At 44.3% G+C, this 19,873-nt stretch overlaps 1 protein-coding gene across 1 annotated transcript in view; it reads left to right on the plus strand.

Moving 5' to 3' along the window:
* The first annotated feature begins 18 nt into the window (after positions 1–18).
* The window catches only part of LOC131885763 (E3 ubiquitin-protein ligase MIB1-like), a 44,111-nt gene continuing 24,256 nt past the window's right edge, over positions 19–19,873 (plus strand). The window contains exons 1-8 of the mRNA XM_059233913.1: positions 19–694; positions 1,331–1,644; positions 1,710–1,956; positions 2,158–2,451; positions 4,060–4,423; positions 5,846–6,042; positions 7,072–7,314; positions 16,381–16,532. Of these exons, the coding sequence (XP_059089896.1) occupies positions 389–694; positions 1,331–1,644; positions 1,710–1,956; positions 2,158–2,451; positions 4,060–4,423; positions 5,846–6,042; positions 7,072–7,314; positions 16,381–16,532 (2,117 nt within the window). The 5' untranslated portion in view covers positions 19–388. The remainder of the gene's footprint in view (positions 695–1,330; positions 1,645–1,709; positions 1,957–2,157; positions 2,452–4,059; positions 4,424–5,845; positions 6,043–7,071; positions 7,315–16,380; positions 16,533–19,873) is intronic.

Below are 19,873 nucleotides of genomic sequence, written 5' to 3' on the forward strand. Positions count from 1 at the left end.
ATTCAGGTCTTTCAGAATTTTTAGATCGGTCCAAGGAATTGAGGTTGATCTTTGTATGGAGGGAAGTTGCGCATATTTTTTTTCTGCTGGGCTTAACCTGCCCAAGGGCGACCGTCCGCGACCGTCCCTCTGTCTGTCTGTTTATCTATTGATTGAGGTTGAACACTATTGCTGCCGAACCGGACACAACATCATCATCATCATCATCGTGGGCCCGCCGATTGCCAAAATTGGAACACCGGGTCCCATCGAAAGGTCGTCGATCTAAATTTCGCCATCTCACTCGTGCTATAATGACCCGTGAGTGACTCTATCGTGGTCTGGTGTTTAGCATCTAGCATCGTAATCATCCTGGATTCCTCGGCGGGCGCCTTCTGTCAGTTTGGTCATGGAGGGCACACCTCCACTTAATCCCGTACCCGCTGCCGCTGTAGCTTTGGAGGCTGGGGTGACCCCGACATTGGCCCCTTTGGCGCCCAATAACCCGACGCCAACCCCGGCCCTGGTCTTAAACTCGGCCGTGTTGGCGGGTCCCCTGACGACGGGCGCCTTGGCCTCTGGGACGTCAGTGGGTCACGGCGGAATAACAGCTGGAGCGGGTGGGACCGGCAGTGCTTCGCGTTCCACTCGATTCATGATGGAAGGCGTGGGCGCCCGGGTGATTCGGGGCGTGGACTGGAAATGGGGCAAACAGGTAAACTTTGGGTTCATTTCAGGCGTCCAAAAAAGAGAAAGTTTGGCTTTTAGGGAAGGTTTCTTCGAACTAGATGAAATGAACACTTCTTTGCGATACAAGTACATCATTCGAACATCGTGCATGACATTCTGATAATGGACTTTGGGACTGATGGGAGGTGTTGTTCGCTAACCTGGAATTACATTCAGTTACTTTGCTCGCTTTCCTTTCGCCCGGCTTTCAAGGTTGCGGATTCGTGGCCAAGGAATGAAACGTCACGTCATTTCAAGGAAATGAAAAATTGTAGACGTTAATGGGCAGGCCTCGGAATTATTGTATGGATTTTTTTTTGTCGGGGATACATAGTTTTCTAGAGATTTACATTTTAAAGAAACTCCGGATACCGTAAGAAAGGATCCTTTTTTTCCCCAGGAAGAGGTGGAGTATCACAGAAAAACTTAAAGATATGCCTCGAGCCTCACCCTAAATTGCCTATAAATGATGCTATGACACCATTTAAAGCCATGAAATAAATATATAAAACTGTCCGAGAAACAGAAATACACAGACTCAGTGCTTGATGAAAAATTAGAATATTTCATCATTTTATCTTTAACTCGAGATATAACACAATACTTTGTGATTTTCTTCCAGGATGGTGGTGAAGGTCACGTGGGGACAGTGCGAAACTTTGAATCTCCCGAAGAAGTGGTGGTGGTTTGGGATAATGGGACAGCGGCCAACTATCGTTGCTCAGGTGCCTTCGACTTACGGATCTTGGACTCGGCTCCCACGGGAATCAAACATGACGGCTCCATGTGTGACACCTGCCGACAACAGCCCATCTTCGGCATTCGTTGGAAGTGCGCCGAATGCTCCAACTATGACCTCTGCAGCTCTTGTTATCACGGCGACAAGCATCATCTTCGACATCGGTTCTTCCGCATCACCTCCATTGGGACTGAAAGGTGTGGTTTGGGGGCTGCATTCGAGTGAGTCCTAGAATCAGATGTACAATGTACCCTCTTTCCAGGGTATTACTCGAACCCCGACGCAAGTCGAAGAAAATCCCAATTCGAGGCATATATCCCGGAGCTCGCGTGATCCGAGGCGTAGATTGGCAATGGGAGGATCAAGATGGAGGAAATGGCCGCCGTGGCAAGGTCACTGAGGTTCAAGATTGGTCGGCCTCCAGCCCCAAATCTGCGGCTTATGTGATTTGGGACACTGGGGCCAAGAATTTATATCGCGTGGGATTTGAGGGTCAGGCCGACTTGAAGGTATTAAAATTCTTTCCCCAATCCCCTCTGGTACTAGTGTATAATTGGATAAGAACCAGTAATAACTTTGAAGAATATATTTGAGCCAAATTCCTGTAAATGATGGGATGCGGCATTTGAAATGTTCACACTGGAACTTTTGAGACAAATGCCTCCATATACATTAAAGTTCCTGGGCATGCTTTCTTTCCTCTCTTTTAGGCGGTTTCTGATGCCAAAGGAGGGACTGTATACAAAGATCATTTGCCGCTTTTGGGAGAAAGCGGACCGGGCCGATCGGGTCCGCATGGACTTCAGGTCGGCGACCAAGTGAATATAGACCTAGAGCTGGAAATCGTTCAACACTTGCAGCACGGACATGGAGGGTGGACTGACGGAATGTATGAATGTTTGGGACAAACTGGAACCGTGGCTGGAATCGACGAGGATCATGATATCGTCGTATCCTATACATCTGGAAATCGCTGGACTTTCAACCCCGCCGTTCTTACTAAGGTACTTTTGTAATCGTTTAGGGTTGATACCAAGCGGTATAAAGTAACATTTGAACATGAAAGATCCTTCCTTGCTTTTTAACTATTAAAGTCTTAATGAAGCAAAAAAACGATGCCAACAAAATGGTGGAGTTTTGGAAACTGTAAAGCTGTCCAGATATTTTGCGGTAAATTTCGAGAAATCTACTCTAACCATCTTTCATCTTTGCTGAGCAGACTAAACTTGACCTTTTCAATCCTGAATTTCGTGATTGTATCAAGAAGGAGTTTTAGACTCCTGCATATTGATTCTTACAAAATGAAATGACTTTAAACTCTATACCACTCTTAGCTCAGGGGTCCTTTTTTGTTCTTGATTATGAGATCACTTTTGAAGTCAAATATGATTTGAAACAAGGCAACAAGAATCCTCTTTCCAGGTGTTGTGGGCTCAAACCTCGGTGCCGGAAGTAAACCTTGAAATCCAAAATAATGGAAAGAGCATATCCAGTTGAAAATTGGCAAAGCTTTTCAAAATGTGGCTGGATATATCGCACGTTTAAGTCCAGAGATAGTATCACGATGCTAACTCTGTACAAGTCGATTGTTCAGCCACATCTTGAATATGCTTCACCCATTTAGGCTCCAATTAGTTCAGCTGGGGTGCAAAAGGTCGAGCAGGTCCAAAGATGTTTTATCAGGAGCATCAAAGGTATGAGAGAGCTCTCATATTGGAAATGGTTTGGAAGGTTGGGACTGTACAGTATTCAGAGAAGTCACGAAAGGTATCTGATACTGTACTTCTTCAAAAGCATTCATGAGCTTTGTCCCAACCCAGGATTTAGGGTCAATTGTAGTGACCGTAGAGGCTTAACGTGCGTTTTGAGAGCACTTTCAAGCCTTCGAGGATCCAGGGCTCTTTCATTGGTCGATTTGCTGCCCTCAAACATTCGTAGGGAGTATGTAGGTGTTGATCCAGTAGCATCCTTTAAGTCAGACTTGGACAAATTTTTGATCAAAATACTTGGTCAACCCTACATTCAAGGGCTAGCCAGATCTGACAACTCCAATTCGTTGGTGGATCAAATATATATGAATATAAAATCAAGTAAAATTAGTACCTTTTTCCGTCTTGAATTGCTGGGGATCCCATTCCCGGTGACGGTAAGAAAGTCCGCAAAAAAAAAAACATTTTGAACAAATGCTCCATTCTTGATAGAGAATATTGCTGCCAGATATCGCTTTTTTGCAGCTTTTCACAACAAAACTTTTTGCGACAATTCGGTGTCTTGGTCGAAAACATGATTAAAGCATCATTGCAAAGTGATTATTTTCCTCCTTCATAATTCAGCTCAGCTACACTTCCCAATATGTTAATCTTTTCTCTCTCGCCCATCTACAATAGAAGTGTACTCACTCTCCATCAAATCCACTTTGACATCTTTCCATAACAATTCATTAAATTTGAATGTTTCGTAGCACTTTGTTCCATCTGAAGTATCCTTAAAAAACGCAATGTTCGACTAGACTGTCATTACTTCCATTGTTCTTCCCCTCGACACCTCATTAGGCCAGAGGGGGCGTTCGCTTTAATTCAATTGGCCATTCATCTCTCCCTTTGTCTTTGCAGGTCGCTGGTCCCCCATTGGCACCTTTGGCCTCAAATCTTGCCGCCTCGTTCTCAACCCCTTTCTCAGCCTCGGGGTCGGTGGACGAACGAGGAGCGGGAGGAGGCGGGGGAGGTCAGCAGCATTTCTCCGTGGGCGACCTCGTCCAAATCTGCTCTGATGTCGAGCGAATGAAGGTTCTTCAACGAGGTCACGGCGAATGGGCCGAGGCCATGGCTCCCACTCTGGGCATGATTGGTCGCGTACAACAGATTTATCACGATAATGACCTCAAGGTAGAGGTGTGTGGCACCTCCTGGACTTATAACCCAGCCGCCGTGGCCAAAGTGGCCAATGATGGGTCCATTCCCGGAGCCTCGAGTGGAGGTAAGAGCTCCTGGGCGGCCACGACGAGCTGAAACGTGCTAGAATAATGGCCGAGATCCTTACAAACTGCCAATTGAACTCGATTCTCTGTAGAATTGAACCAGAGCTAGGTCGAAGCACAAGCCAGAACTCTGGACGTTTGGGAGAGGGTGCAATGGGTGTGTTCATTGGGTAAAGGCCAATTTTACTCATTTCCAACCACCTTCCCTGTCCAATTTTTTTGCCGAGGGAGAAGAGTCTTTTTCCGTGAGTATGAAGCTCACAGGAGGCAAAGGAGAACGAATAACTGGATGTAGAAGTAGCACCGCTAAAAGAGGAAAAAAATAAGTGTCAAAGAGAGGGGGGAAACACCATTAGTTACACTCCTATTCGAACACTGGAAAGAAATGGGAAAAGTCCGTTCAAAGCCAACCGGGATCAATTTGTTGGTAAAGGGGGAGTCAAAATGGGAGGTCAGAATAGATGTGGGGACTTGTCATTTGCAACTATGATGATCATGATGATCAAGGTTTGGTTTTGGTTGAATAAGCAAGGAAAGTGTGAGCTCACCGCATCAACCTCCTTTCTCTAAAGCTGCTCATTTAGCCCTGAACTTGGAGCATGGTGTTTGAGTTTGTTCCCTTAAAACTTTTTTTTATAGAGGGGGGACGTTATTCATCTCGAAACTTTGTGCCCTTCAAAGGAGTGGATGAAAAAACGGATGATAATGACCATTATCATCAACCTAACAGGCTCAACTTTGAACTGGCGATCCATAATAAATCCATCCATCACTCGAGTCAAGGTCGAAATCTTTGCCATTTCATATCGGGAGAAGGAATTACTTCACTGCTCACGAGAATCTATCTAAAATATCTACGCTTCCCACTGATTGGTCCATGTCAGTTCCACTCATTGGATTTGTCCCTCTTTGACTACTGAGATCTCAAGTTTGCTTGAAACAAGATGTGACAGTTCATTAAGAATTGATTTCAAAGGAAGGTCATTGGTTGGAAGCTGATTCTGAAAGACCCTCTTCTCTTAAATAACTTCTTGTTGATGAAGTAGCTGGCCATAAGCCACAAAGGGGCCGAGCTTCTCCCAAGTTTTTCTTACTTCGTTTTGATTGGGTTCTATCTTGAGAGGGTCTCCACCAAACCACTGTGTATTTGAAAGAAGTGTTCCAATTATTCTTTTTGGCCTTTTTACCCCATGGAGATTGACTATCGGGTATTGCGAGATCTGATCCTGAGTGCCAATGTATTTTGATAAACTTTTGGGCATTTCCAGACTCTCCTAAAAATATCGGTTCCTAACCGGCTGCCTTGTGATATACTGCATAAAGCGCTTCAAGTATCTCGCAGGTTGGATCTCGCCTCAGCGGTCGCTTTCCTTCATCTATTTTCAAAGGCATTTTTGACTGGTCGTCTTCTTTTATTTCAGATCGGCTCTCTGCTCTCCTGAAGAAGCTCTTTGAGACCCACGTGTCTGGTGACGTGACCGAGGAGCTGGTTAAGGCTGCGGCCAACGGGGATGCGCAAAAGATGGAGGAATTACTTGGAAGAGAGGAATGCAATGTTAATGGGGTCTTTGCTGGACACACTGCTTTGCAGGCAGCCTCTCAAAATGGACACGCTGAGGTAATTCTGCCTGACCTTTTTCACACTCACGGTCAGCCCTTTCTCCTTTTTCTTTGGTAGATACATCTTTGGCAAAAAAAACTTGTCGTCTGGCGCATTTCTGTCCAATAGGCATTCATTGACTTGCACCCACCCACCAAATCATTACTTTATGATAAGGGTATTTACATAATATGCTTTGACACATAATTCAATAACATGAAAGGCAACCCATTTAATGCTGGTAGAGTTTTGGGAGGGATGGGCACCAAAAATTGAAGACTTGTGATAGATTGTTTGCTCCATCAGATCATTTTAAAGATTTACAGCTATGACCAGGTTCAAGACGATTTCAAATTGGTGTAAAGTAATAACTGATGAATCCATAGGGTTAAACTTTCTGAGCAAAATGTCCAAGCCACGAAAGAATATACCAGTTTGAAAGATGCTTTAATGATTTGATTGAAGTGTGTTTTGAAGTAAATTATGTACCTTTTTCATCAGGAAACTAACTCGCTGCTTACATCTACTTGATGCCATTAACATGCTGCTTTCAAAAAATACCCACAACTCTACCAAGATTCATTTTGACCCAAGTTATGGTTTGAAGGATGCGTGCTTTCTTGGCCTTAAGACTGATGTTGTTGGCTTGTGGTCAGAAGCGTTGTGGTAAAATCAATCCACCTTTTTTGCTTCAAACCAATCTAGAGCTTGCTTCAAAATCAATGAAAAGAGGTTCTTAACCCGAGAAGACTAGGAAAACATAAAACGCTGGCACTAATTTGAAATTGGACCGGAGGGTTTTTATGAGGTGTCTTTGATGTCTTGGAGAAAATGATGCTGACGCTAGTTGTGCTCTGAAGTCCTAAAAGGGATTCCCCTGTCTTCTCTATCTTCTCTCTCCTTCTACCTCTTACCCTTGTTCTTTCGCTCGTTGACCAACTGATCGCTCCAAGACCATGGAATTTCCTTTCAAATGCAAATACCTTCTTCACCTTAAACTGTGCTGTACTAGACGATTTGGAAGCATTTTGTTCGTACTTTCGTTAGGTGATTCGAATTCTCATCCGCCATAAAGCCGAACTTGAGATTGAAGACAAAGACGGCGACCGAGCCGTTCATCATGCGGCCTTTGGTGATGAGGCCACGATTATGGAGCTATTGACCCATGCTGGAGCGGATTTGAACGCCCGAAACAAGCGACGACAAACGGCCTTGCACATTGCCGTGAATAAAGGACATGTGGGTGTGGTGAAGACCTTATTGGATTTGCAATGCCATCCTTCCCTGCAGGTAAGTGATGTTAGAGTGCCTCTATGCCATGGAGAGGCCAGAGCCGCCGATGGTCAGAGTACGAAAAATTGCCACGGATTTGGACATTTCCCCTTTAGGCATCGAACCTAAAGCTGACCCACTTGAAGTGTATGAGTGAGATTAGATGGAAGGGTCACGCTGACAGATTGAAAGCTTATCCAGGAAACGCTGCAAGGAAGATTTAATATCTTTGCCTTCCCAAGTGAAGCCTGTTTATGGAAGCATTTTGACGGCTGTTGTTATATGAAAGGTATTTAATTCCATCTGGTCCATCGAACAGCTAGAATCACACTATTATATAGGAAGGAGCAGCTCCTAGTCCTCTTACGAGAAAGTGGGAGCTCAAATTCCCCACATTAAAAAAAACCCACCTTATTGTGAAAACTCAGATAACTGGAGGTGGTCTTTTGTTTGGGTCTCCACACCAATTTTCCTCAACGGCATCATGGGTGACATGAACAAACAAATGAAAATAATTCCTATTAATGTCTAGATGGAATAGTGAAGCATAAAAATCGTATATAAAAGATGCCATTTGATTGGCTAACTTATTTAGGATTCCTTTTTAGTACATATTAGTATGTAAGATCAGGAAAAAGCGCAGAACGAAAACCCTATCTTGCTTTAGATGTGGCAAATCATTCATTTGTTTCAAAGAGGTAGATGAAGAACCCATTCTTTTTCATTTGTTGTAATAGCTATTCTGCGTAATTGTTTGCATTCTCTATAACGTCATTCCTCTCGAGGGTAATCGTAGACCTCAAGACTCTATTCGAGTACTTAATGAAGGAGGAAAAAATACATGTTTTTTTTCGCTAAGGTGCACGTATTCCATTCCACAAACGCAAATTGATTCGAATCGTTTACGATTTGGCTAAAAGCTTTATCACCTACATCTTGGCATTTTTATGTGTCACACAATTAAACTTACTTTGTCCTCCCGGCAACATGAAGGGGAAAATAAAATACTCCAAATAACTCTTTCAATGGCTAGGTCTTGGTGTTGGTTAGAAATCAGATATAGTTGGTCTCCTGAGTTCCGTCATCCTTGAATAGTTGAAGATATTTTGCTGTCATTTAGGTGCCTTAATTTACCATCACGGTCTACATATGTAGTCGAAAGCTCCTATGTATGAATCTCAAGATATTTGTAAGCTCCTGGCTGTTCACATTGGGTGAACTTTCTCACACTCCTGTTAAGACTTGGTATCTTACTTGGTGGGAGGGTTGGAGGGAACGATGTCAAGGGAAGGAGGGAAGGAGGAAGAGAAAGAAAGAAAGAGAGAAATAATTACGCGTAGGGGCTGTTCATGTATGTTTACACGGAAGTGATTTGATGGGGAGGAGACACAAACATACGTTGGTGTTCACTACCTCGTGTATTACAACTAGTTGATACGAAACTTGTCATGTTGAGCAGATTGTTATCGATGCCAATATTCCTTCTGGCGATTATCTTCCCTCTCTTCATCTCGGTTCCATCTCCGTTCTCGCAGCCTCTGTTGAGTTCACTCCATGCAGTCAGCTTTTGAGAAATGGAAACACGAAGTAGTGGTGTATCTTCCATTATTCGAAAATTCAAATATGAAAGTGGAAAGGCTGGAAACACATTTTCGGAACACGAAGTATTACCCTGATATATTATTCAACAAAGAACCACAGGACTCACAACATGGGCCATACTTTTTTATCCGTATCCATCTATTGTTTCGGCTTAAGCGCTCTTTCGATATCGATACCTTGTGCGGACAAGTTCGTCTAAACCGAATGTTTACGCGTACTTTGACCCAAAACTGTTCTGATATAGAGGAAACTTTGGACGGTTTCACATTAGATCCCCTCCATCTTGTTCCCCAAGATGGGGTTCCTGTCCTCTCTATTCATTCCTAGTCTTTTTTCTGTCTTCATGTGCTTCTTGTGCAGTGCGTTGTTCACAGTGGAGGATGGAAGCAATTCCCAGAAGCATCCTTAAAGGGAGCCAGCAATCAATCGCCGTTCAAAGATGATCCAATTTTGTTGAATGGTTCAGGGAGGGAAACGGGAAAATTGATTCGCCCCAGTTCAAGTTTGAGTGCCCTCGATTATGCCTTCAAGATGGTATTTCTGAGGAAGATTTACTTCTATCAAAGCGAACTTTCCCATCTGGGGTCTTCTTCTTTCTCCTCCTTCCCTCTCTTCTTCTTCTTCTTCTTCTTCTTGTGACCCGTTATCCATCTTCCTTGATTCTCTGCCAGAGTTACAGAGTTTTGATACGAGAAGGACCAGGGTTCCTGGTCCGTTTGAATTGGGCACCTCCGACCAACCTGACGAGTGTCGGCAGTGTGCGTGTCCTCTCAAGGTAAAGTTTCTTTTTAAGGAATCTTTTTTCCTTACTGTTAGTCCTGTCCCTCCAGAAAGGAGTTAAAGCAATAGAGAATCTCTTTCTGATGATCCTTTAGGTACTTTTTGGTATTGGAAAGATTCTTTCGTTGACTTCTTCACCCCTGTGGCTTGGTCCATGTAGGCCATTCTTTTTCTTCTCCTCCTCCTCCTCTTCCACTTCCACTTCCTTCGCTCTCGTGCTAGTTCCTCTTCCATCCATATGTTACCTCTATTTGCTCTGTTAAATCGCATTTAGACCCAGGGATGAAACTCGACAAAAGGAAGAGAGGTGCAGAGGACGAGAAGGAAGACCTCCTTCTCGTCCTCCTTAGCGGCCATCCGTTGAGAGCCTGTTGTGTGCTTCCTCAGCTTCCAAGAACTATTGTTCCAGCTCGAAGTTCCTCCTCAGATTGTTGCTGAGAGTGTGATTAATTGGAGTTTGGTTCCTCTTTGGCCCTGTGAGCTAACTCGCGACCGACTGCGGACTCTCTGGCATTCACCAATTCGCGATCCCCTCCCTTTTCGCTCTATTCTGTTTACTATCTTCCTTAGCGTTCATAATAAGAAGAAAGGAGGAGTATGCAATGTAAACACATTCCATACACCACGTACGAGAATATGCAAGTAGTGTGGTAGAGTGAATGAGTGTAGTTTTTGCCCTTGGGTTGCAATTGAGTGTGGATTTTCCGCTTTGCTAGAGTTCCTTACGGCCTCCATCAACTGGAACATGAACAAGAGTTTGAAATAAATTGAGCCACTCCACTTGACTCGAGGGCTCAAGATGAGATGGAACTGCTTGACTCATGCAGGCCACTATTGTGGAACTACATACAGCAATTTTGTTGAATGACTGTACATGCTCGGTTGCTCGCCTTCGCCGTCTTCAGAAAAAAATGTGGGAGACTTGTTCCTCGATCTTCTCTCGTGGTTCAGTGACAGTTTTGAATGCATCATCATCAGCATGACAAAGGCTATACAAGAGGGATTATCGCTTCGTTCGGGTGTTTACTGGCCTTTTCCACCATTATCATCACCACTAACTGCTACCACCATTCGATCTACATTCTAATGCTCTAACACTACTGTAGTCATTGCTTCAGTATTCCTTTCCTTTTAGCCTCGCCCTCTTCATATAATTTTGGTTTCGGTGGATGGAGCGAAACCCGGGATAAGTCAAGAATGCAACCCACGACACTCTTCATTCCTCTTTTTGGACTAGAAACTGAGGGACTTATGTAGTCGTGGACTAGGAACAGCATTTTGGTCTTCTGAGTAGTGAGGAAACCATATTTCTTACACTGACGGCATATCAAATAATTCTCCGCATAAAGCACATAGAATTGGGAGTTGATCATCGTGGCAATATCTTTTTTGTTAGCACGTCCAGAGTTTGAGTAGTCCACGATCGGGATCTCCCCAATGTCCCTTTTTGTGCTGCGGCCATCATACTACACAGCACGAGAGAAAAGGAAGCAATTTTTCTGACCCTGTCACCGTATGAGGCATGTCTTGACAAATGAGCCCACCAAAGGCAAACTCGAGCGCTTGTCTTTTTGAGGTGCTTACTTCACAGTATTTCGATGAATCAAATTGGATTGAACCTACATAAGCAATGCTTAGTACATATTCAAAAGAGGCCTAATCGCTTGACTGGCTTTCAATCATCTGGTTTTCTTCTCCTCTTTGGTTCCTTGCCGTTAAGGGAAATGGCCTTATTCTCGTTACGGCCTCGATTGCTTTGAAGGCCCCTCCAAAGTGGATTTGGATTGGTAACAAGGGCAACTGCAATACGGCATTATCCTTGCCTCTTCCAAAACAAGGCCGACAGAACAATTCCATGGTAGTGTTTGTTTCTGGGAATGCTCTAACATCAATGATCAGCAGAGGATCTTTTCTAGGCTATTACCGAATTCTCCGCACACTCACATCACCCAACTTCTTCTTTTTCTTCTTCCTCCTCCTTTATAAGTAGGTCTTGTGGTGGGACCAAATTTGTCCCCTTAAGGCCTTGATTGTGTGTTGGAATTGGTAGCTGAGCACTCCTCCTCGAGGTTGGAAGAACACGGAACATCCCCACGAAAACACACCAGCATGGGTGTCATCATAGGCTCTGAGGAGGACAACTTTTGTTTTATGCAGTGCGGCTACGAAATAGAGGGAGAGTGGTTGTGGTTTTCATGTTCCACGCCCCGGCAAAGATCATTTGGAAGGGTTCAAGTTCTACTTAATGCGTCATGTAGTCCGTGTCGGAGATTTTGGTCTCCATCAAAATATTGTCTATTTCATGAGTATTGCTTGTGAATTGTGTGTGATGTTGTATATTTTGTATATTTTGTACATTTGTTGCCGAGTTTGAGCGGAGTTTCCTTGGCAAATGACGTGTCTTAAGGAATATGCAACAAAAATGATAACTTTCAATAGCTTTGCTGAGTGTCTTGATCCAAGAGAAAAAGAGGAAACTCAGAACAAGACACACGTATGAATCTGAACGTGCTAAGGCTAAAACTTTTGGGATTGGTTGTACCAGATGTTGTAGGAGGTGAATGGGGAGAAAGGTTGTATTTAGGAAGACGACACCTTCTCGGATTGCTGAGTGAGGAGGATTCTAGCAAAGACTGAATGGGATATCCTCCCTTGGGTTCCTACATTTTCTAGCTAGATTGTATATGGTAAGCCTTCAGCTCCAGAGTTGCATACTCGGCACGAAAGGTTGGTTGGTTGGTTAGTTGGTTGGTTAGTTGAATGAATAGTAGGAGAGGACAGGCTTCAACGGAAATAAGCACCAGCATAATGCTTAAAACGAACGGATTTTCTTCCACTTGAGTTCGATGGGGTTCGTTTCGTTTGAATTGCTGGTTCATACATGCTCGCGCCTTTTGCGGATTACCTTGGTTTGGTTCGCGGTCTCGAAATATCAAACCCCTCGAGGTTACCCAACATCCCTGGGCATTTACAGATCCTGAAACATGAGCCACACTCAAAGCTGAGACCTACGAATGGAGGGAAAGGGCTTTGAATCCAGGCCTAGTACCAAAAAAAGACACAGTGAAGAGGCATGCAAATTTGCTTGCTCAAAGCTGTGCGCACCTATGGGTCGATGGAAAGTGAGAAAAGGAAAAATAAATTTGAGCCGGAGTTGAGCTTCCAAGTAGTCTTAGTGACAGACGTCCTTTTCGTTTGTTCGCTCGTTCTATGGTGAGATCGAGTGAGCGCAGAGCTGAGCAAATCCAATTTTCAGATTTTTTTTCTTCAACTTCTCAGAAGTTCCAATCAGCCAGCATTTGACAAAGCTCACTCTCAGTTTCCACCTCTCTCGCGCGCACAAAGAGCAAATCCGTCTGGCAGCCTTAGCCAAGCACCTTGTTATACAACTACTCCCACGTGTCAAATCAGCTCTGGCGACTCTGTATCCCGTGACCTAAAATCAGTGAGTTCCAACTTGGCACTCTTTGAGAAAAAGGTTCAATATTTTTTGTGCTCGATTTGCATGGAGGGGTGCTTGATAGATGTTGCATGACTCGGTCTTTCCGCAGACCCACTGACCTGTGAGGGGTAGGCTTTGGTTGCAAACGTGATTTATGCGAGTCCTATTGGAGACCTTTCATATTAAGGCAAGCTATTGCCAAGTCCTAAACCTTCCCGCTGCATTCCAGAACTCGTTCGTTTCAAAGGTAATGACTGGAAAAGAGTCTCTAGGATTTGGTTTCTCCCTCTCGCTCAATCTATGTGGTCCCCTAAAAGGCACAAGAAATTGTCGGGGCGGAAACTGTTTTGTCCATCATTATTGTCCACCCAATCCCAGCTCTAACCACACCAAATTCTCCAGCCGTTCCAAGAAGTCCTCTACAAAATCAGTGGTCGGTCTAGCAATGTGAGCGAGTGTGACGAGAGAAAAAGAGGTCCCAACACAACGGACACAGATGAGCCGTTGACAAAACACCCTCTTTTGCTTTTGTTCTTGTTGTTTTGGGTCTTATTGCTGGGGTCTAGGGGAACCGAGAGTTTCCAAGTGGGTCCTCGACGATCCGGGTCTTGGTTCTTTGGTGCCTTTTTCCAATAGATCTAATTGTAGGCAAATGTCACATCATGGTAACCGAAGCAACTGAGACCAATGCCACGATTTTGTTTGCAAAAGGCTACTCCCACAATAGCCTTAATTTTCTTTTGAATCTAATGGCGGTCCCTAGATTCCGTAAGTACGGGGCTTTGAGCATTGCGCAGGATAGCTGCCTTTGTTCTAATTGTAGACCTCTTTCCACTTCAAAGAGAGTCCAATTCTTCCTCCCACTTGTTTTGTCGTTGTTGTTGTTTGTCAATTCTTCAGAGGAAAATACCACCACAACTCGTCTATCAACCAGCTTCTTAGCCTTTTGGTCGAGGTTGGTGATGGTGGTGGTGCAGAAGGAACGAGGAGGACCAGAGAAAAGCTTGAGCAAGTCCTTGAGCCAAGTCGCTTACACAGCCTTTCTTAATTGCCTCGCGGCGTTTTATTTACTTCAAAATGATGTTGGGAACTGTCTTTTTGGACTGGAAATGTTCCATGGGGGATTGAGAGTGAGAGAAAAGGCAAGAGTCCTGCTGAAGCCATTACGTATTTGGTTAGGACCACATTTCGTCCATTACTGCCAATGGATGTTTGATCCCCGTGTCTGTCTTGGCCATTGTTTCCTTTCTCCGGGGATGAGGCCATTTCAAATTTAATTTTCCAACTCTGAAGGGTGAACGTCATGGCAGTCGACAGAGTTTCACACCTAGTAAACGTAGGCCAAATAGTGAGCGAAGTCGCACTCGTCTTAGCCACAGGGGGGATGGCCAGATGGTTGTTTGGTGGGTTCCCGCTTGTGAGATGAGGAAAATGAGGGAAGCTGCCCCCTCGGTGACTTTTCAAGCCACTATCAACATCATCTCTAAAGGAAACTCAGCCGCCACAGGGATCAGGGATATGTGGAGAAGACTCAAGAGTGAGGAAAGAGAGCACAAGGGCTGTTGTTGTTCTCCGCTCCTGAGATGAAACTGCTCTTTTGGAGCCAATGATGGGAACGAGAATGTTGTCCTATTCAGCTCACTCGTCTTGCCCTTTTGGGACACTCCAGGGTTGGTCGCCTGAACTATTTTCTGCCAATGGAAGGAATGACTCCTAAAGAGAGCACTGGCTATGGGGGCCGATGGCGGTTCGACAAGCGCAATTTACTCAGGTCCCTTGTGCTTATAAGTCGAGGAACATTGTGTGCCATTGTGGAACAGGTCGAGTAAGAAAGGGTTCATGATGTGTCAGGTAGCTACCTAACACAGTTTCATCACAGTATGGCGGGCTGAAGCCGCGAACCCCCTGGATGAATTCCCAAGGAAGCAATTTCACATTTCCGACCCAATGGCAACTCAACCTACGTGCACAGATGGAGGGAAAAAGAGCAAGCAGTTAGGGTACGGAACGAACACGACCAAGACTCCAAGACTCTCAAAGTCCTTTTTGGGAGGAGGCTGTTGAGTAAGGTATGCTCAAAACGCACACACGATCGCACTTACCACCATGCTCATATCACGTTCGCTTTTACAACAGGCGGAGAAGGAAGCGAGTCAGTTTGTTGTGGTTGGTTGCTTGGTTGGAACGAAGGAAGGAAGAGGGAGAAAGGTTCTGGTTTCTTCGGAACAAGAAGCCTGAAAATGTCACATTTCCTCAAATGCAGGCCTCGTAGAGCCGTATCACTCCCCTTCTAAGTTTTTAATATGCTTCTTTTTCTGAAAATTCTCACACTCCCAGAATGTCAATACAAAGGCTAAAGGGACTCGCATCTTCAGGAGGCAACATTGAAGAAATGATCAAACGGATCACTTTTTCAAGTTCGTCGGAGGAAAAAAAAAACCCTCTCCCTCTGAAGCTCACATTTCCCCCTTTAAGAGACATTGGAATACCCACTCCGTTCCAGTCATCTATGGCCTACAAAGAACGTAGACACCGACCATGTTCCACTTCTCTTCCTTTTAGCCAGGTTCGTTTTAGAGCTGCTCTCTGGTCGTCTCGAATTTAGCTTGGGGACGGTCTCAAGGGAGATTTTGATTTCAACTTGTAGCAACTCCTCGACTCTTTTACTTTGACAAGGCCTTGCTATGACTCGGTGGCTGCTCGCTGGCCAGCTTTTCCAGGCTCAAGGATACCTACGATATGCTCTACATGGCACTTTGGACCTCCCAAGAAAGAGAAGGTTCGTTGACTATGCTATGCATCAAGTGCTAGACTTCTTTCCCCTCCATCCCTAACTTTTATTTAGTTGGCCATGGCGAAGAAAGGTGGGGGCGAGTTGACGACATTCGTTCCACTCTTCTCTGTCCCTCTTTCGGTCTAAACTAGGATTCGTGTTGATAAATCCTAATGTTTTTGGCGGCATACATTCTGGCGGGCATGGTAGCTAGGTGATATGGTGTAGTTAGCGGTCCAAAATAACGGCATTTGGCGTTAGTACGTATCTTTATCGAGCACACCGCTTGTTGAAAGGTGTTGCTATCGTTTAAATGGGTAGTTCAGTACGATCAAAGAAGACATCGAAAAGAACTAGGGACCTCCCAACTACACTCCAAATTCAGGTTACCTCGTGTGTTCCATAAATTTTCCATGGAATCCAATTTTGTTAGAAATTCCTCTCTTCGGGATTTGGAATTGATCTTAAATCATTTTTTTGATCGCAGGACTCCGAGGGAGATACACCGCTGCATGATGCCATTTCTAAGAAGAGAGATGATATGTTGGCTCTTCTTTTGGAAAAGAATGCCGATATCTTGGTCACTAATAACAATGGCTTCAATACACTTCATCACGCAGCCCTGCGAGGAAACCCAAGGTAAGTGTTGCCATAGATGTATCTAGAGGTCATAATATCCTTTGCAATTACCTTCAGTCGAATCGATTGATTTTTTTCGTTCTCTCCAACATATTTTCGTGCTACCTGGTACAACTTGTCAAACTGAAGTTAGGTCAACGAAGAATGTTGTGAGTTTCAGTAATCGCCGGTCCCTTGCCAGGACATTACAAAACTCTATTATGAGTTTGGCAAACCATTTTGCTCGTCTATTAATGAGCGCAGAACGACGCGATCTCTTGACCTAGATTTCGCCATGCTTCCTCTGGGACAAGAATGCAAAGGGAACAACTAGTACACAACATGGGATTGCTGGATAGGATCTCTACCATGATAGCAGGGTGACTAATACAGTAGTGGAATGGAAGACTTGGGGAACTAGAAAAGAAAGAGAGAGGGGGGGCTGACTTCCTCCACATTCCTGCATATTAACATGAAAGAGAAGAAGCACACATTTTCCGTCGGCTCTTTTGCATTTATTTTTTTCCTCTTGACACCCAAGTCACCATAAAATGAGGCTGCCCGGGTCGTCAACAGTGTTCAAAGTTGAGAAAATAGACGTAAACGTGGGCTGTTTTAGAAGTTGTTAGGTCATTCTCATGGAGTCAGTCGGGCTTTGGCCTTCCGTTAAGAAAACGTGGATCCATCGTGGACAATGTTCTTATCATGAAGGATCTATGGATTTGGACTTGGACTGCAGCAATCCTTTGTTTTATCTAGGGACGGACTGAGTCGTCACAACGCAGAATAGTCGCAGCTGTCCTGCCAGCCGTAGTCGGTGCAAACATGGACTTGACGGGCAACCATTATCCCGGGACAATGAAGGCCAATTTGTCATATTTGCTGCATGTCCATGTACTACAGAGTAACTCTTCTGGGCCCCTTCAGTCCCGTCTTTGTAGTGTAAAACTAGCTTGGCCAATGGTTGTCGTCTTGCCTGGAACGAACCTTGGCTAGTAGCTCAAGCCAAGGATGTTCCGTTTTGGAGCCCAAAGAAGCACATAGAATTGGCTTTTCAACGACCTACTTCGTATACGGCTGGATGCATTTGTTATACACTGTTATTCTGGCCAGACCATCCGAATGTGCCTCATCCACACACAGGACACTCGCTCAACGTTGGAGTAGTAGTAGTAAAGTAAGGCAACAACAACACAGTCATCCATAATCGTGTTCATGTTGGAGTGTGGCATGTAACCAGTTTATGATGGAACACACGAGATTGGGCATGGCACTGGTTGATATGATGGTTTCTGGCCACTGACAACACATCCATGTCTGTCTTTTCACAGCCTGAGACAAAGACCAAACCTACACTCGTACCAATGATGTGGTTTGTACGGATATGGGTTTGTGTATGTATGAGAGTATGAAGGCATGCATAGAGCGAACGATCTTGAGCAGATTCTAATTCAAGCTAGAACCAGAGAAACGAAGCTGAAACTGGAGGATATATGCCAAGCTAAAGTTTTCTTCTCTCCAGGTTTTATCTTTCTTTACTCGTACTTCTGCGTTCTCGTTACGATCATATTCCACCGGTTGAAAATGAGGTCCTCGTTGGTGGAAGATGCTGCTTTAATGGGGATTAGGACGGTGTGCTCCCAAGCTTGAATTCATCATTTCTTGCTAAACCAACGAAAAGGAGATGATAATGAGAGAGAAGAGACTAAGGGAAAAAACGAGTCTTGTATTAAGTCAAATGAGTGTGAGAGTTTGTTTGTGTGGCGGGTGCTACTTTACCCAAACGTCAGACGTGAACAATTCCGTTCTGGGCTCAGTGGGCTGAGGAAGTTCAAGTATTATACGAGAAATGATAATTCCCTTGACATATTTAACACTTCAAAAGGATGGAGAAAAAGAAGAAAGGGAAAAACTTTCTTTCAACTTCTGGCTGAATTGAAATGTAGTTAGAGAGGCGAAAGAAAAGAAATGACAACTCCACTCCTGAGAACTTACGAAAACTCCCACAAAAGCTAGTCGAAGGGAACTTTGTTCCAAAGATAAAACAATAATGAGTTAGGCTCAAAGAAGGCCGATGGGTTCTTCGACCTGTTTCACCGGACTTGTCTAAAGTTTCTGCCTCCATTTCCACACCCCAAATGTCTGAGCTTTCCAATCCTTGGTCAATGGCCTTTCCGATTGATGATCAATTTGCTTTGAAAACCATTTTCGTAACCTCGGGCGTAATTGCCTTGCCTCGTGGAAAATCGTTCAATTGTCTGGTCAAGACATGCGTTCCAATTGGTCATTGGAACCAAGGCCACGGAACCGCTTGCTCGTTCAAATACTTAACTTCCATCCCCAGAATCTTGAACTTTTTATCTGCTTGCCTCCTATTTCCTATTTCCTCTTCACCGACTACTTTTTTCCCCTGGTTGTTACTAGCTTCTTCTTCTTCATTCTCCAAGCTGCCAAATGCACTCAAATCATGTGGTTGGACCACTCTCTCGGTGGTTCTTTTCCTGTCCTCCGATGAGGCCGCCAGGTCTGGCGAAATCGGTCCCCTCCTTTTCGTGCTTGCCTCGTTCTCCTTTTCCCTCTCAGCCTTTTCATTCCACTTCAATGACAATTCATGCAACTCAGAGGAAACTTACTGCAAACGAACATAGAGGAAAAAAGTTCTTGACCAGGTTTTACGAGCGACCTTCCATCTAAAGTCCAAGTTCTATTGACTCGGGACCATTCGCGGTTTGTTATTGATTTGACTTGAGAACGAAGCTCTCACAAATTTTGAAAAGAAAAAAAAAACGCTCTGAAGACTTTTCCTGCAGATTAAAGGCCAATCAACAGTTTGAGCAATCATCATTATGTGTTCGTCGTGTTTACTTAGAAGGATTAAATGAGTCGATTGAGGACCTCATGGATGCAGCTTGTTGTAAGTTGGGTTGTGATGGCCTGAAACGCTTTTTGACAGAATCAGTTCTTTTGTTGTTGAAGTGAGTTCACTTCTGAGTTGAAAACTGTTTGAATGACAGGAAAGTGCATTTGAATTGTTCACCCCAATTGTTCCTTTTCCCTAGCGAGTTCCCACATGGATTATGGCTCTTGTCAAGTTAGGCTTAATACATTATTAGTCCTAATCCAATTTGTCAACTGTCCCTTTTGAAGGTTACGGCGGCTTTGATACATAATCTAATCCGTAAATCCAGAACTAACCCTTTCAATTATATCTGTTAGGAACCCACCTCTCGTTCCCTCTTTCATGCAGCAACGACCAGATTTAGTGCGGAAGTTTGGATCTTGGCAATAACGAGAAAAAATACGACTGGGTTATATATTGAGCTTGTGGTGACTTATTGCATAGGATAGAGCTCAAAAGCGCC

Source organism: Tigriopus californicus, chromosome 8 (assembly GCF_007210705.1).
Source record: "Tigriopus californicus strain San Diego chromosome 8, Tcal_SD_v2.1, whole genome shotgun sequence".
Taxonomy (NCBI): domain Eukaryota; kingdom Metazoa; phylum Arthropoda; class Copepoda; order Harpacticoida; family Harpacticidae; genus Tigriopus; species Tigriopus californicus.